The 16,134-nt window shown below is 38.1% G+C and overlaps 1 protein-coding gene across 1 annotated transcript in view; it reads left to right on the top strand.

Annotated features, from left to right (window-relative positions):
- The window catches only part of LOC107581270 (serine/threonine-protein kinase WNK1-like), a 73,116-nt gene that overhangs the window by 31,293 nt on the left and 25,689 nt on the right, over positions 1-16,134 (top strand). Inside the window, exons 2-6 of the mRNA XM_016266772.1 lie at positions 6,955-7,127; positions 12,394-12,675; positions 13,942-14,161; positions 14,240-14,543; positions 14,823-15,007. Of these exons, the coding sequence (XP_016122258.1) occupies positions 6,955-7,127; positions 12,394-12,675; positions 13,942-14,161; positions 14,240-14,543; positions 14,823-15,007 (1,164 nt within the window). The remainder of the gene's footprint in view (positions 1-6,954; positions 7,128-12,393; positions 12,676-13,941; positions 14,162-14,239; positions 14,544-14,822; positions 15,008-16,134) is intronic.

The following is a 16,134-nucleotide window of genomic DNA, read 5'->3' as shown; positions in this document are numbered from 1 at the left end:
CACCTTCAGAAACGTTTCTTCTTTTATTAGATATTTTCCTTAAATAGCTGCAACACAGAACTGCAATTTCTGCTTTAATGGATTTTTAGCGTCTTTCAACCTGCAGACAGAAAACAGGGCATGCACTGCTTCAGACTGTTCAGATGTCAAATGAAAGTCTTTTGATGTTTACAATGGTTTGAAACCGCGAGAGTGCAGCAGTCATGAGAGGAGTCATCGGCTGAGACTGTGTAACTGGGGATTTTTTAACTTCAGATCAGTCATCCGTTTGGCTCCGAAACACCCAGAAGGCTCCACGTTGAACCATTGTCCTTTTTCCACTTTATCAAGGCAACATGCAAAACAAAGACGGTGCATGTGTGCCTAGTGGATGTGGTTCATACTTGTTTTGATGTCTTAAACTCCTGTCATGGCCATTACTAAGTGCTGCTGGGAAATGTAGCAGGCTTTCAGGCAGTCATGTGATCGAGTCTGTCCATCAGCCCGGTTGCTCATACAGTTATCAAGCACATCACAGCAGCTAAGCTGATGATTCCTTCACTCAGTCCATGCACAATTAATGGACCCGGATTTTTAACCTCTTTGAGGTGTGGAGTGTATTTGTCGTTTCCTCTCAGCTGACTTTCTTGGTGTATTTTGGGAATAGATTCGGTTTGGTATTTTATATCCACTGTCTACTAGATGCACAGCACACTACGGTCGAGCAGGGGAGGGGTGGTAGATGGTATTTTTAGAATCACTGTTTGACTGGCGCCCGTGTTTGTGAAATATGAATCCTGGAGAAGATCAGAGAGAATGAGGTCCCCCTGGAGGACAGAATCTTTGTCTTTCCATTAACTCAGACTAAGTGCTCTGCATGCCCACAATCACTTCAGGAAGTACACCTATTGCTAGAGTAATGCCACACAAATATTATATGCAAGTATACATAACATATGCATACACGTATATACTTAACATGAATTCTTGCATTACTGCGGTGGTAAGAAAAGCCAAAGTGGAGTGTTAGATTTCAAATGTTGTGCAATTAAATGCTGACTGTTTAAATAACTTGCTCACCGAGAAGCTTGTTAAACTAGGGGTCTTCAACCTTTTTCAGACCACTGACCCCTTGGTCGGAGAAACTGAGCTTGGATCTTGTTACATATTTTATAAAACGGCTCATAATAACATATGTACACCATCAAAGCTGTGAAAACAATCATTATTAATGAACAGAGATGTTTCATTCCATATTTACTTAAAGCTAATGTAATATTGTATTGATCTCTGAAATGCAACAGTGCATGAAATTGAGCTTTAATTTACTTCCTTAGATTAAGTTTTGGCCTTTAATGTTCATAGTACCACTTTTCTACCACCTTAAACTCTCACATCAATGTCAAAGCACACACTTGTTCGATTTGCAATGTATCTGGCGCGACTGCAAAACAAGAGGCCCAAAACAAGGTTCTGCAGTTCGGATCCCATTATTGTGGAAAAGTACTGTCACAGATATGGATTTGTGTTCTTAGAAACCAGGGCCCGGAGCCAGTTTTTTTCCCCCTTCGTTCTTTTTTTGGCATGAGATTGGACAGATGTGACATATTATAGTGCAAGCGTAACCGAGGATGTGGTCTTCACTCCACAATGGTGTTAGCATACTCTGAATAAGGATAAACTGTTTTATATGAACATGAAATCGAGAACTGGATGAGCTGCATATGAAAAGCAGCTGTTTGTTCTGTAAACTGTTTGGGAAGTTCCCCTGCTGATGTGAACTTTAGCATGGACTGTCAGGCCCCGTTTTAAAAGATGCGTTCGCGGCCTGATGCGAATCATTAGATCTGTAGCCTGGCAGACACAGAGAGGTCGGCAGCTGTCTGCATTTAGAGGACTAACACTTCCTCCTATGGCAGAGAAAATGAGCTTATGGAGGGCTGTATGTTTTGCCAGAGCCCGCAGCTGGTTACAACACACCCCTTCTGTGAAGAAAATCCTTAATGATTATGCGATAAACTTTTCTAAACTCAAGTAGTTAGTTCCAGCTGGACTGCAAGTTCATTCTGCATAGATATGAATTATTCCACTAAAATGTTGTTGTCTTGCTCTCACTTTAAAAAGCAGTTTTTTAAGTGAGTTTCAAGCAAGTTGGCCATGTCACTTTGACAGATTGAGTTGTAATTTTTTTCATGCTCTTAAACTGGAAAAAAAGCTGGTGAAACAGTTTTCATTTTTAGTAAATTTATATAACAAAGACATGGCAAGTAACATTAAATGTGGAGTTTTGAAGTAATTTTTTTTTCTTATAAAATATACTCCAGTAATCTTCGTTGTATACAACTTAAAAAAAATATAAAAATTCATAATGTTGCGTCTACCTCATTTATAGTAATTTCTTAATTTATTAAACACATCAAATTTTAATATATTTTTTTATTAATATTTTATTTAAATAAACTTATTTGACTAATTAAAACATTTTAAAATGTTTAAAAGGTATTTTTTAAATTAAAATTTTTATTTTTTAATAAAATATATTTTCTCTCTCTATTAATATAATTTTCTCTCTGTATTTATATTTTTTCCTTTTATTTAAATAGGCTTATTTAACTAATTGTTTAGTTTTTTTAATGTGACTTTGATATCACAAGAACGTTTGTGATAACAGTGCTGAGCACTTTTTATTCTGTTCTCGCTGTATGAAAATGACAACACGCACTACAGTCTTGTCAGATTATTTATATTCATGTCAAAATGACAAAGCATTTGAATTATCTGTAAATGGTAAATGACAGAATTTGTTTGGTTCACGCAACCTCTGTTTGGACTCCAGCAACACCTGACCCGTTGCACACATGGTAACCATCCCAGAGTTCAGGAGCCTCTAGTTTTATCTATAACTGTTGAGGTTCACCGTTTACTGAAGCCAGCTCTTATCTCTCAGAGCTTTGATCTACCGTTTGCTCCATTCCCCACTGGCATTGCCTACGAGAATGCTATGCAGCCCGCTAGCATGAGTCATGCCAATCCATTTTATTTGCCTTTTTACAAATGCAAATCTCAGGGGTTAATCAAGTGTGCCGTTATTCAGAGGCAGCTCTCACAGCTGCCTCTTTCTCAGCTTGCTCTGCAGATTTGATTCACTTAACTTCCCCACTGGCATTGCCTACGAGAATGCTATGCAGCCCGCTAGCATGAGTCATGCAATCCATTTTATTTGCCTTTTTACAAATGCAAATCTCAGGGGTTAATCAAGTGTGCCGTTATTCAGAGGCAGCTCTCACAGCTGCCTCTTTCTCAGCTTGCTCTGCAGATTTGATTCACTTATTGAAATTACGTTCGGTTTGCTCTTACTACATATTTAGTCCAGCTCTGTGATGTGGTCGAAGCTGCTTTGATCCAGTTCCCCCCACATCCACGAGCGTCTTATTGCATATTATTGTGCACCCACACAACTTCTGAAAAACACTTATCAGGTGTGAGAGTCCCATCTGCATTGATGCTGCTCAGCGGGCCAAACACTATCTGTCCCATTACTCTGTGGAAATAGCACTGCAGTAGAAAAGACCTTTTGAGAAAAACAGAGCAGCTCTGTGTTAATTCAATTTCAGGAGTTGGCATCGTATCCATTATCATTATTGTATTAGCATTTGGCTTATTTTCTCAGAAGAGAGCAGAGGTGAGTTTTCTAGAAAGGCTCGCTGCTGTATCTGGTTACTGCGGTGGTTTTTGGCTTGTTCACAGATAGGAGGGTACCACAGCTGCGCTTATATCTCCATGCCAGGCCAGAGATGTAGACCAAGAGATTTTTTCATGTGCGACATTCGAGTAAACCGCTTGTTCACTGAACTGTCTGTGCACAAGCGCACGTGACTGACTAAGCAGAACCAGAGATAAAAGCTGATCTGTTTGCCTGCGAGTTAGTTAATAGATAAGAAGGGCACATATGCTGTAGGGCTGGGCGATATGTCAAAAATATCGATAATCGGCTTAAAAAATATCGCGATATCCGATAATATTGTCTACCCAAGCCCCACCTCCACCACGCCCCGCCCTTGCCGAGACAACATTGCCGGAATGCACCATAAACACCAGGTTCAGTTTGGTCTTAATTATTGCCACTTTAAAGTTTGGTTTTACTTTTCTTAGTTTGTGCTTAAACTAACAAAAAACATTAGCTTTGCTGTTATGTTGGTGTTGCTAATAATTTCCACTGTGTTCTTTTCAAATTTGTGTTTGAAATGAATTTCGTTTTGTGAGGAGAACTGTTGAGGAAAAATAATAGAACCCAATTTTAAGTTCATCATGGTGAAGTTGGACATTCTGGCGGTGATTGTAAGAATGATAAATGCATGTTGATATCATATAGTAATGTCTTGAATAAAATATGCCTATTTCCAATGTTTCTCTTTCTTTTTGGCATTATCACGTGTGTAGACACATTTCATGATGGTAAGTTTAATTTCCTTGATTATAACAATTGTAGCGTTGTTTTTAAACTTGTAGTCAAGCTATAACGTAGGCTATTCGATATTTATCATACATGACTAAAATCAAAAGCTCATGACTGAGCAAAAAGGTTAAGGTTTTTTTTTCCCTTTCTGGTAGCCTAGTTCGGAAGTCTCTTTTGGCCCGTTTTTAAACAAAATAAAAAATTACTGCTTTATTTATTTAGAAGCAGGGTAATTTGCAGTGCTACTATTTATCTTTTTTTTCTGTTTAACTTTTATTAAACTGCAGATCAAAATAGAATAGGCCTATACCCTAAATAAGGATAAATTATATTGGAACGCATCTCCAAAATACACAGATGCACGTTGCCGTTACAGTAGTCAGCGCCGAACAACAGGCAAATAAAATATAAACTGAGGTTACAAAACTGATTCAGTCAAGATCAGTGAGGGATTTTCTTTTCTTTCATTCTTTGGTTAACATTAATGACTGGCGGCATCGGCTGCTGTCAATGCACGGATCCAATACACCCTTGTTTTTTTTCTCAGCTCTTTACGCTCACTTAAGACATAACCGATTGTATTTATGGGATATTTTGATATAATTTCTCTCTCTCTCTCTCTCTCTCTCTCTCTCTCTCTACCTCTCTCTATACTGTCGTTTGGGATTAGTGGTACTTAATGGGTTGCAGATGCCTGCTGCTAGTACAGTTGTTAGTGCATTTGGGAAATGAATGACCCTGTCTGCATTAATGTGGAGAAAGAATGTCACCGTCAGCATTCTAGAATGGCAGCACATCAATGACACCAAATAGACTGGTTGCAGAAAGCCAGAGAATCTATAGGTGTCCTCACTGAACTCTTACGTATAGCTTTTATAAGATACATGTTGCAATTTTCCCGCCAGGTATGCAGGGCACGTCTTTCGCAGAATGGAATAAGCACTCGCGTAATACACATGATTTAAGCGCTGGGGTTGTGTAAAAGTAGGCCACAGAAAAGTGGCCTTTTTTCCACAAAGTGCCACTGTATTAATTCATCACTGGCGGTTGCTGGAGCAAGCATAATAATGATTAATGATCAGGCTTGCAATTATATTGGAACGCATCTCCAAAATACACAGATGCACGTTGCCGTTACAGTAGTCAGCGCCGAACAACAGGCAAATAAAATATAAACTGAGGTTACAAAAGTGATTCAGTCAAGATCAGTGAGGGATTTTCTTTTCTTTCATTCTTTGGTTAACATTAATGACTGGCGGCATCGGCTGCTGTCAATGCACGGATCCAATACACCCTTGTTTTTTTTTTCTCAGCTCTTTGCGTTCACTTAAGACATAACCGATTGTATTTAAGGGATATTTTGATATAATTCTGTGTATTTGTTCATTCGAATGTGTAAGAATGCGAGAAAGAGAGCACAGTCCAGTGTTCGCGTATATAAGAGGCGGTTTTTGTGTGTGCGCTTTGTGTGTGTGCAGCACAGAAAACAGTGCGCGAATGCAGAAGTGAGTTCTATTTTCTTCTTGCAGTTGAATCTTTTGAAATCACAATAAATGCGCATACAGGAATCGAGAAGCAGAATCGGAATTTAATTTTATAGGAAGTAATTCGATTCCTGACCTTACGCATCTAATCTGATTTCCAAAATTGGAATAGCTTTTCGATTCCCAACCCTCCTACTAAATAGTTTCATTCTTGCATGCAAAAATACCTGTATGGTGACTATGGGGCTATGTAAAATATTTTTTGCAACATACTAGGTTTATCATTTGCCATTTTTTTCCAATAATGTCGATAATCGTCTGTTTACCTGACTGTTGACATCGACATTGCGATACTTATGAGACATCGTCAGTATACGATAATATCGTCATATTGCCCAGCCCTAATATGCTGTGCTTGACCGGAAAGGAACTTTGACATCAACGCTTGGATACCCACATGCACAGGGAGGTGCATTCCATCCAAAAACCCGGCCACTGTTGGGATTGGGCAGGTCAGGCTCCCCTGGATAGAATATGAGAGAGGTTTTTTGGGTAGGTCAGAGAATCAAGGGAGATGATGTAGTGTAGTTTTCCATGACTGGTCATGTTAAACCAGTTGCAACTTGCACCTAGCTTTTGCGGTTTCTTTATCTTATAGGTGTCTTTTGTGTGTGGTCCATACAGGGATTAGGCACAGGATAAGAGGACCACTTTGTGTTTAATCTGGACGAGTCTAGTCCCCTCCTGTGGTTTATGCTTTGTCTATAGAGGCTCTTTCGGAGGTCTGGCAGGAATCTGGGGTCGGGTTACGTTATTTAAGGTTTAGTAGACCCCCTCTAGTTCCCTCATGAGCCATAGTGGTTTAACATAAAGCCATGGCATTTGATTTAAAGCACATCTGTAATACTTACCCCTCAGTGTATCAGTTGAGAAATTATTAACATGCAATAAACGGCTGTTAAGTATGATTTCCATCTCATTTAAGTAAAATGAATGGCTAAAAGGTTTATATTTCTTCTGTTCTTGTCCTTGCAGGATCGGAAGCTTTCGAGATCAGAGCGCCAGCGCTTCAAGGAAGAGGCCGGCATGTTGAAAGGTCTGCAGCACCCAAACATTGTGCGTTTTTACGACTCATGGGAGTCGCCCTCCAAAGGCCGCAAGTGCATTGTGCTGGTCACAGAGCTCATGACGTCAGGAACCCTAAAAACGTGAGTAAAAATCATCTGGTCCACTTTCATATTATATTTTCTGTCCATCATAATATTCCCTAATGAATGGTTAAATGCAGAATTCAGAAAATGTGTGTGTTTGTTAGCATTATGGTATAATGTAAATGATTGTTAACATTTACATAAAGTGTTACCCAGGTTTTTTGTTGTCACAATTTTTCCAATTCACAGCATCCGCTGCAGTTAATATTGTATTGTAATACAGCATTCAAATGCAACAAGATGGCCTTTCAACCATGCTTTTCACCAGCCTCATGTCCATCACCATCAGCAGAAGTTTTAAAGTGTTGTTTTTGAACCGAATTGAGGCTTATTTTCACAAAGGCAACATTTCATCAATAAAAATTGTCCGAAACATTACTAATTATTGAATTTGCTGTTTTATAATTCAGTCTTTTAACTTTGGAAGACCCATTTTCAGCTGCCAAGAATTCTATTTCAGCCTGCTAAGAAAATATGCTGACATTCTATCTCTCCTCTTTAAAGAAATGATAACTGTAAACATGGATATCTTGGGTTTTCTAAAAATCTTTAATTCTCTCTCTCTCTCTATCTGTCTCTCTCTCTCTCTCTCTATATATATATATATATATATATATATGCAGTAGGGCTGCACAATTAATCGAATTTCTAATCGCGATTACAATTACGGATGCCACAATTACGTAATCGTTCAAAGCGGCAATTAGTCGTTCAAAATCAACTTATGTTATTCTGCGTGCTTAAGATGTTTCTTTCTTTGTACTAGTTATCTTAAGGGTTTTTCAAGTATTTAAATTTTAGTTTTAGTATAACATTATAATACCAGGTAGCCTATATTTTCACTTTTTTATTTAAAGAAGAAACCAATCCAATGTTTAGTTCACATTTGAAGCTTAATACTATTAAAAAAAACAATACAAGTTTTTCAGTTTGAGTCAGTGTTTTCATCACACACACACACACACACAGTCATATATATGCACCCACTTAAATACTAGTACCTGACTGTGGTACCTGCACATTCTTGCTTTTTCCACCTCCCAAAGCAGTTCATAGAAACGTAGCATACAGACATATTAGATTTTCATGAAAGAAAAAAAATAACTGGTGACTCATGCACATGAAGATGTCACCAAGAAAACCAAGAAATGTTGCAGGCATATTGTTTATTGAATAAAACCGTGTTGGCCCTTTAAAATAAGAACATTCAAATATGAAGAATAGAAACGAAGAATATTAAAATGTGTCGTTGTACACTTGTAATCATTTATTTATCTAGTTTCCAGAACACACAAAAATGAGTCCCAGAAAGATCCATCATCCTCAGAGCCTCAGTCACACACAATTAGTTATCTGTCACATAGCTCACAACAACAGGAACACCACCATTACTGCCAGGAGAGAAAGACAGTTGGAGGAGACATGGGGAGATGAGCGAAAAAGAAAAATGAGAAACAATGTCAGGCTTGCTTTGTGTTCGTCAGCCCTGGCATCCCAGACCAAAATCTTACTTTTATGTCATATTAACAGTATAGATCACAATAGACATTACTGTTCAAAAGTTTGGGGTTGATGAGATTTTTTTATGTTTTTGAAAGGAGTCTCCTATTCTCACCAAGGCTGCATTTATTTGATCAAAAATACAATAAAAACTGAGTTATTTGTGAAATATTATTACAATTTAAAGTAACTGTTCTATTGTAATATATTTTAAAATGTAATTTATTCCTGTGATAAAAAAGCTGAATTTTCAGCATCATTTCTCCAGTCTTCAGTGTCACATGATCCTGCTTCAGAAATCATTCTAATATGCTGATTTGGTGCTCAAGAAACATTTCTTCTTATTGTTAAAATAGAATTTAATAGAATTAAATATAATTATTTGAAACAGATCTCCTTTTTAACATTATAAATGTTTACAGTTTTGATGAATTTAATGCATCCTTGCTGAATACAAGTATTCATTTCTTTAAAAAAAATTATTTTAATATTTATATGGTAATACCTATTCCTCGAAAAGCCATTGAATACATTTTTTAGAAGCAAAAGGTACATCATCTAAATTTATCATCTAGATTTTTTGATGAAAATTAACAAGATTATTAACAATGAACAAATGAAAAAGTTTAGCATCAGTTCAAAATAAAAGTTATAAACAAAAGACTCAAAACTGTACATCTAACATTATAAAACTGATTAATGGGACTCTAAATTCTGATTGGACGAGCCACTTTCAAAGCGATTGTAAAAAACACCTTAAGATTCCTCATTTTGACCAGTTTACTGGTAGTCATACGGTCCAACCTTATCTCAGACCCACCCAATAAGAAGTAATTGTCCAAAATTAAAACAGTTGGGCATCTGGATGTATAAGGTAATTTTTCCTGCCAGTCGCAATAAAATTTTGCTTTGATTAAATCAGTTTTACAGCCATCACTGATATCAGCTTGTGGTGTGTCATGTGTTGACTTTCCATGAAGGCAGTCTCTAGCTCGAACAATTGCTCTCCCCAGCTTTAATGTAGCTTCGTGTTTGACTGACGTGGTCTCGTTTGAACTCAAAATATTCCACAATATATATTTTTTTCCTTTTTCTCTGGATTTATTTATTTCAGACCTCTTTTAAGCCATTGTGATGTAATCATGCTTGAAGGTGATTAAAATTGTTCATCTATTTATGGACATACGTTGTCAGAACAATCGAGGTGAATTTCCCTGAGAGTACAGCTATATATGAATCCAAGACCATTGTTAGAAGGCTGGAAAAGGCCAGTCATGTTGTTTATAAATAGTTTATAAATTGAATCAGTCTTTCCCTTCATTGATGTTTTTTAAAATCATTGGTAGAGAAGAGGAGGGGGAGTATAAGGCAGTCATGAGCTTTTTTATTCTCGTTCAGGTCAATAGGCTGATCATATGATGCTGGAGGTTGAAAATATAATCAGCAGAGGCAGAAAATAACTGGCTGAGGATTGTGGTAAGCCTGTGAGGGGCTCACCAGTAGGGAGCAGTACTGATTCTCCATTCTGAATCCTCTCTATTTGCCTGAATGTTTTTGTTAATACAAATATTTTTTGTTTTAATCAATTGTTTTGATTACCAAAAGTGTACATTATTACGGTATAATAAGTTTAGAGCTGCTCTGGTCATTGAAAAAGTTAATGTAGAAGGTTCTAGACTGCTTTTATTAGTGGTACATACAGCTAAGTTTGTCTGTTTCTTTTCATTAGCACTCTTGAGTCAGGTGTACAGGTGTTTCCCTTTCCACCTGTTAGCTTTGGAAAGTGCAGAGCACATCCTAGATTTCACCAGCTCTATCCGCCTGTCTGGAAAACTGGCATCCACCTGCCTGAAGGCTTTTTAATCTCATGAAATCAAATTTCACATGCACAACATTTCACTGAGAGAAGCAATTTAAGCTTTACGCAATCAGGAAGCATTTTAAGCTCAGTGGACCCGAGGTTGCCCTCACAGACAGATGTGGGACTTGTCCCATCTCGGCCCCAGAGTAAACGCTTTCATTACGATGAAACGGTTCAGATTTGTTCTTTCCATCGGAACATCTGCAAATGCTGCCTGTAATCTCAAAGCAACGAGCATGGAGCGGTTTCAGCCTGACCGTTTCACTGAAGTGTTCATGGAATTGGAGCCAATTTGTGCTACAGACATGAATGATACCTTAAAATTGCGCAGCTTGTTGAGGAGACACTTACCAGATAAATGATAAAGAACTCCAAAAAAAAAAAAAAAAAAAGCCCTTGATCCTATTTTGTACTTGAATATTTACCAAAATATCACACAGAATTGGATTAAGCATGGGAAAAAAATGGTAAAAGTCTAGTTTGGATGTAATGTCTCAGTCATTTGGCTGCATCTTCCAACCCTTGAATGTAATTTCAAGATGTGGCATCGAAGGAGTTCAACCAGAAAATAGTATTCTTCAGTATGCTTATGCACCATAACACTTTGTCGCTTGGGGAGTTGAACAGAGTATAAGTTGAAGATTGCTTTTGTTCCTTTTCTCTGCCCCCAGCTGTTCCAGGAGCCTTCCTCTCTCTCTCTGCTTTGTTAAATACAAAATGATTGCTTCTAATTTTTCGCCTTTGTTAACCGGTAGGAGAGCTGGGGAACAGCATGTATATCTGGCTTTAGGGGACCCATTCACAGCGTCCATAACAAGCTTTTTAAATCACCTTTTTATCGGAATACTTCGCCGTTCTGCCTTAATTCTGTTAGATACTCCGTCATCCTTAACTTTGTTTGGCACTGGAATTTGAGGGGGGTTACAGACTTATATAAAGAGGTAATGCTGAGACAGGGGGAGTAATAGTTCAGGCAGTCCACTCTGTAAAGCAATAGTGTTCCAGGATTTCACTTGTAAGTTTCTTGCACTCTTTTTGTCTTGGGTGGTTTTGACAGCCTAGCTCTATGTAGGCATTTTGTGATGTTAAATGATTTTAAAAGGGTCATTTTAGAATTGTAAAGATATAGTGGGAACAGTAGCAGAATATTATTGTTTAAAAAAATGTATTGTATGTTGGTTTTCACATGGTGGAGTTTGTTGTTTCCAGTGCTAAATCTAATGGCTGGGAATGAGATTAGATGTTGCTAGAAATCCATTCGGATTTGTAGAGATTAAGTAAAATGTAATTAACTAATCATTTACCCCTAAGGTGACCAAAGTTTTGCCTGTTTTTTTAAGAGTGAAGTGAATGATACATTTGAACAATATTTGATAGTAAAATTTGCTTTTTGTAGAGCAGAATTCTTACTAGTACTCTGTGCAACCTCATCTTCCATTAGATATTAAATTGAATTATAATCTATATAGGGATTCTGTGTTCGTGTTTATCATAATTAAGGGGGGTTTTTTCATTAAAAATTAATAATTAAATACTGTAAATATTTGCATAAATATGTCGTCATTGTACTAAAGCCAAAATGAATCTTTAAAATATTTTTGGGGAAAATATATTAATAATAAAAAAGTCCTTTTTGCATTTCTTCCTCTGAAAACTCCTGGCTTAATGGATTTAAGTGTTCCTGATGACTGAGAAGGTAACTCTGTTCAGCAAAATGAATAAATCTGCCAGTTAAGCAGCTATATCTTGATTGTCGTGGGTTTAATTATAATGCAAACCACATTTACACTTATGCCATCAAAAAACACTTTTTAGTAGTGCTTGCTATGGCAGACATCGCTATTGCTCATACTTGCGGTTAGGAATCTGAATAAACTCTGAACCCTAAGTATGAAACTTTAGCTTGTCTTCTGCCATCTCAGATTGTGTGGTTTGTCTAGAAATTGATCAGATGATTTTCACCTGGCAGACACTAAAGCGCATAAAGCATGCACCATATGTAGTTTTGTTAAGTCCCTGTGGAGCTCTAAAAGGATTTCTTTCACAGCACAAAAGACATGTTGATTTAATGTTCTTTTGTGTTTCAACCCTGCAGGGAGTTAAACCTGGCAGTTTCGACAAGGTAGCCATTCCAGAGGTGAAAGAGATCATCGAGGGATGTATTCGCCAATACAAAGATGAAAGGTAAGGCTGTGCCTACTACACACACCCACGCCGCGTTCACAGAACTCATTCATCTAGTCATGCCTCAGTTCTCAGCGACGTGTGCCGTGTGCCTGCCCGCAGATGCACTGAACTCGTGCTGATGTGAGTGTATATCACAATCTCTAGGTGTATGGTCCTCCATGTGGAATGTAAATAGTAGCAGTAGATAAGTCCCTCACGCTGTTTTGGAAAAGTTCCAGCATCAAGCCACTTAGTGAAATGGATCTGTGATCACGCCAAGCCAGCGAAGAGTGCACTGTGTCCTCATGCCACAGAAAAACATAAGCCCTGACCGGACTGTCTCCTGTTCGAGTCTGTCTACCTAAATGTTCAAGCCAAAAAAACGTAATTTTTATTTGCATTTTAATGTTTTTTAATGACCTTGATCACCAGCTGAAGTATTTTTCCCAATAATTTGTGGAAAGTCATAAAGCTGACGCTTCAGTGCATAAAAAAATTGAATGGAAAATCGCAAACAGTGTGTCGAGCGTAAGGTGAGACGACATCTGATGTTCCGCTGATGAAGCACTGGAAAAGCTGATGTCTACTATATACAGCTAATCAAGAGCCCACTTGAGATTTTTTTTTTTCTCTCCTGAATGTGAAAGGTCTGACTTGGTGCAATTTTATCTTTTATCCTTATATCCATAATTCCATGCAGGTGACATGAATCAGTTCTTTTTAGATGTGCCGTGATTGGTCAATCCCTGTACGTACATCCTTAGTGGTTTAATTTGTTAGTATGTGCACATTTGATTTAGAGTTCATGTTAAACATTTATAGATTTCTTCATATGTCTCCTGTTGATGGGTTGTGAATGGAGAGTGAGTTTGTTCCATAGAATCAAATGCAACAGGATAGAATGTTGGGTAGAATATTTATCGCTACACAACCAGGAAGGGTGAAATTTGTTTTCGTGACATTCATGCAACATCACCATAGAATGGCGCCAAGTCATCAAACTTCACTTATGTCTGGAGAGTTCTGAAACCCAATAAAGATCAATTTGATCATGAGGCGCTCAAATTCAAGTCAGGTCCTCTTTAAAGTTTATTTTGCTTGAATCATTCAGTTACTCCGGGACAACCCCAAAGTTCCACCTTGTGCTTCTGTATTAGATAATAAATGTGATTTGGTTGATCTTTGTTAGCTATGTGCTTCTAAATGTATTTATTTTATTGATCGGCTATCCTTATTTAACGTCTTTTACCTTGTTTGCGTGTCATTTTGCCTCTTCCTTAACAGATACGCCATCAAGGACCTTCTGAACCATGCCTTCTTCCAGGAGGAGACTGGGGTGCGGGTGGAGCTGGCTGAGGAGGATGATGGGGAGGTGATTGCCATCAAACTCTGGTTACGTATTGAAGACGTCAAGAAACTGAAAGGCAAATACAAAGACAACGAAGCCATCGAGTTTTCCTTCGACCTCCATCGAGATGTGCCAGAAGATGTGGCTCAGGAAATGGTGGGTTTATCAATTACTCTCCAAATCAGATATAGCACATGTACAGTACATGGTAACATATGCTGTGTTTAAATACAGGTTGAGTCGGGCTATGTTTGCGAGGGCGACCACAAAACCATGGCCAAGGCCATCAGGGACCGTGTGTCCCTGATCTGCCGCAAACGAGAGCAAAGACAGCAGGTGCGAGCCAAGCAAGAGAAACGCAAGCAGGAGGAGGAGCAAAAGCAGTTGTCTAGCGAGTCTTTGAAGAACGTGCCCAGCTCTCAAGGTTCTGCACAGAGTCAGTGCGGTTCCCAACCTCCGACCCCTGGCCTCGTCCAGCCTGAGTGGGAGGAGCCTGACGCAGACCAGCAGCTTCAGTACATGCAAAGTGGAATTACCTGTAAGTGTTGGACGCAACCTATCAGTCGATCAACCTAACTGAAAACTTTTTCATTCGGTTAACTCTTTTGAAGAGATTTTTAACAAAGTTAAGCCAAATACAGTTTTAGAGTTTTTACTTAAAATATATTGTAAAAACCTGATATAATTTAGCCATCAATTTTTCTCCCCATGAAAATAGCCACAGAAGCTGGCATGGCATTAAACACAAACAAATAAAACAAACTATCAACCTACCTGTCATTTCCTATTTAATTTTGAATGTCGTATATTTTCCCAGTGGCTGACGGGGCGCTTGACAGTGGTCAGGGTTCATCCGTGTTCTCAGAACCTCACCCCAGCCAGCTCAGCATGTCGTATAGTTCTCCTGCAGCGTCGCAACCCCAGCAGGTGCCTGGACAGGCCGCCTACCCTCCCAGCTCTCAAGCTCCCCAACAGCACACCGCATACCCCCAGCAGCCCATGGTAAGTCACAGAAGAAGAACTTGGGCTAAGTCAAGAACTCAACACCTAATTGCAGGTTCAGTGTAGCAGGTCACATAGTTGCATCTTTGATCTGTTTTTTTACAGCTGCTGGCTATTGACAAATTCCACACTTATTATGTTACAGCATTTTCTAGCCAAAATGATGATCAGTGCACCACACCAAACTTCTCAAAAGATTTGATGGAAAACAAGAAATTGAGTTAAATGAGCTCAGGAAAACATGTTTCTATATTGTAGTGTGCACTTGACATTATTATTGACAGGTTAATTCAGCAAATCATGTGGCCACATGTTTATCTTCAGTTAGAATCTATTTAGTTCTAATGTCTCCATCTGTTCCCATAATATTTCATGTTGTGCAAAGGTAAGAACCCAGTGAAGCAACACAGATGTGATCTGTACATAGAATTTGTATAGCCTGAAATTAATAACTACTGAATCATGAATCAATGTTCAGTTGTTGTTTAACTTTTGAATATGATCTCTTTGTGGTTGCATGTATTTAGCTTTGGAGTTTGATGATGGTTTGTTATTATAAGACACTAAATGAATGATGCATGAGAAAGGAAAGCAAAGCCATAACGTCTACATTCTAAATGGGTTTGATTCTTTTTATATGGCCTGCTCTCAGTAGGGTTGGGTATCGAAAACCGTTTCCAGTTTAAAACCTGTTCCAAATATCCAAGAACTGGGTATTTGATAAGACACGTGCATTTCGATTCCACGTAATGATTCCTGCGTTCGCATTTTAGTGTGATTTTTAAAAAAAAATTATTTAATCACGGGAAGGGAAAGAACTTGCGCACTGTTTTGCGTGCCGCGAGCACAGAGAACCATGGTGATTTTAATGAGGATTGATCTATATTTTATTTATGAAAAGAAAACTATGCAGTATTGTTAAACTTTTGATTACAATTTTTGTACTTTAAATTCGTTCAGTTGTATTCATTTATGCTGTTGCTAATTGATTTGTTTGTCTTTAACAATGTTTGAAATTAATATTAGTCCAGTTGTTTTCACTGTGGTATTTTTGTTGAAACCATAGGCAAATGTTCCTCTTGTAGGCTTTAGTGTTCTGTAGGCTGCTGATTTTTGCTTGTTATTTA

Source organism: Sinocyclocheilus grahami, unplaced genomic scaffold (genome assembly GCF_001515645.1).
Source record: "Sinocyclocheilus grahami isolate Dianchi unplaced genomic scaffold, SAMN03320097.WGS_v1.1 scaffold33.1, whole genome shotgun sequence".
Lineage (NCBI taxonomy): Eukaryota > Metazoa > Chordata > Actinopteri > Cypriniformes > Cyprinidae > Sinocyclocheilus > Sinocyclocheilus grahami.
Note: the sequence above shows the minus strand (reverse complement) of the source record. Positions and strands in the feature narration are given on the sequence as shown.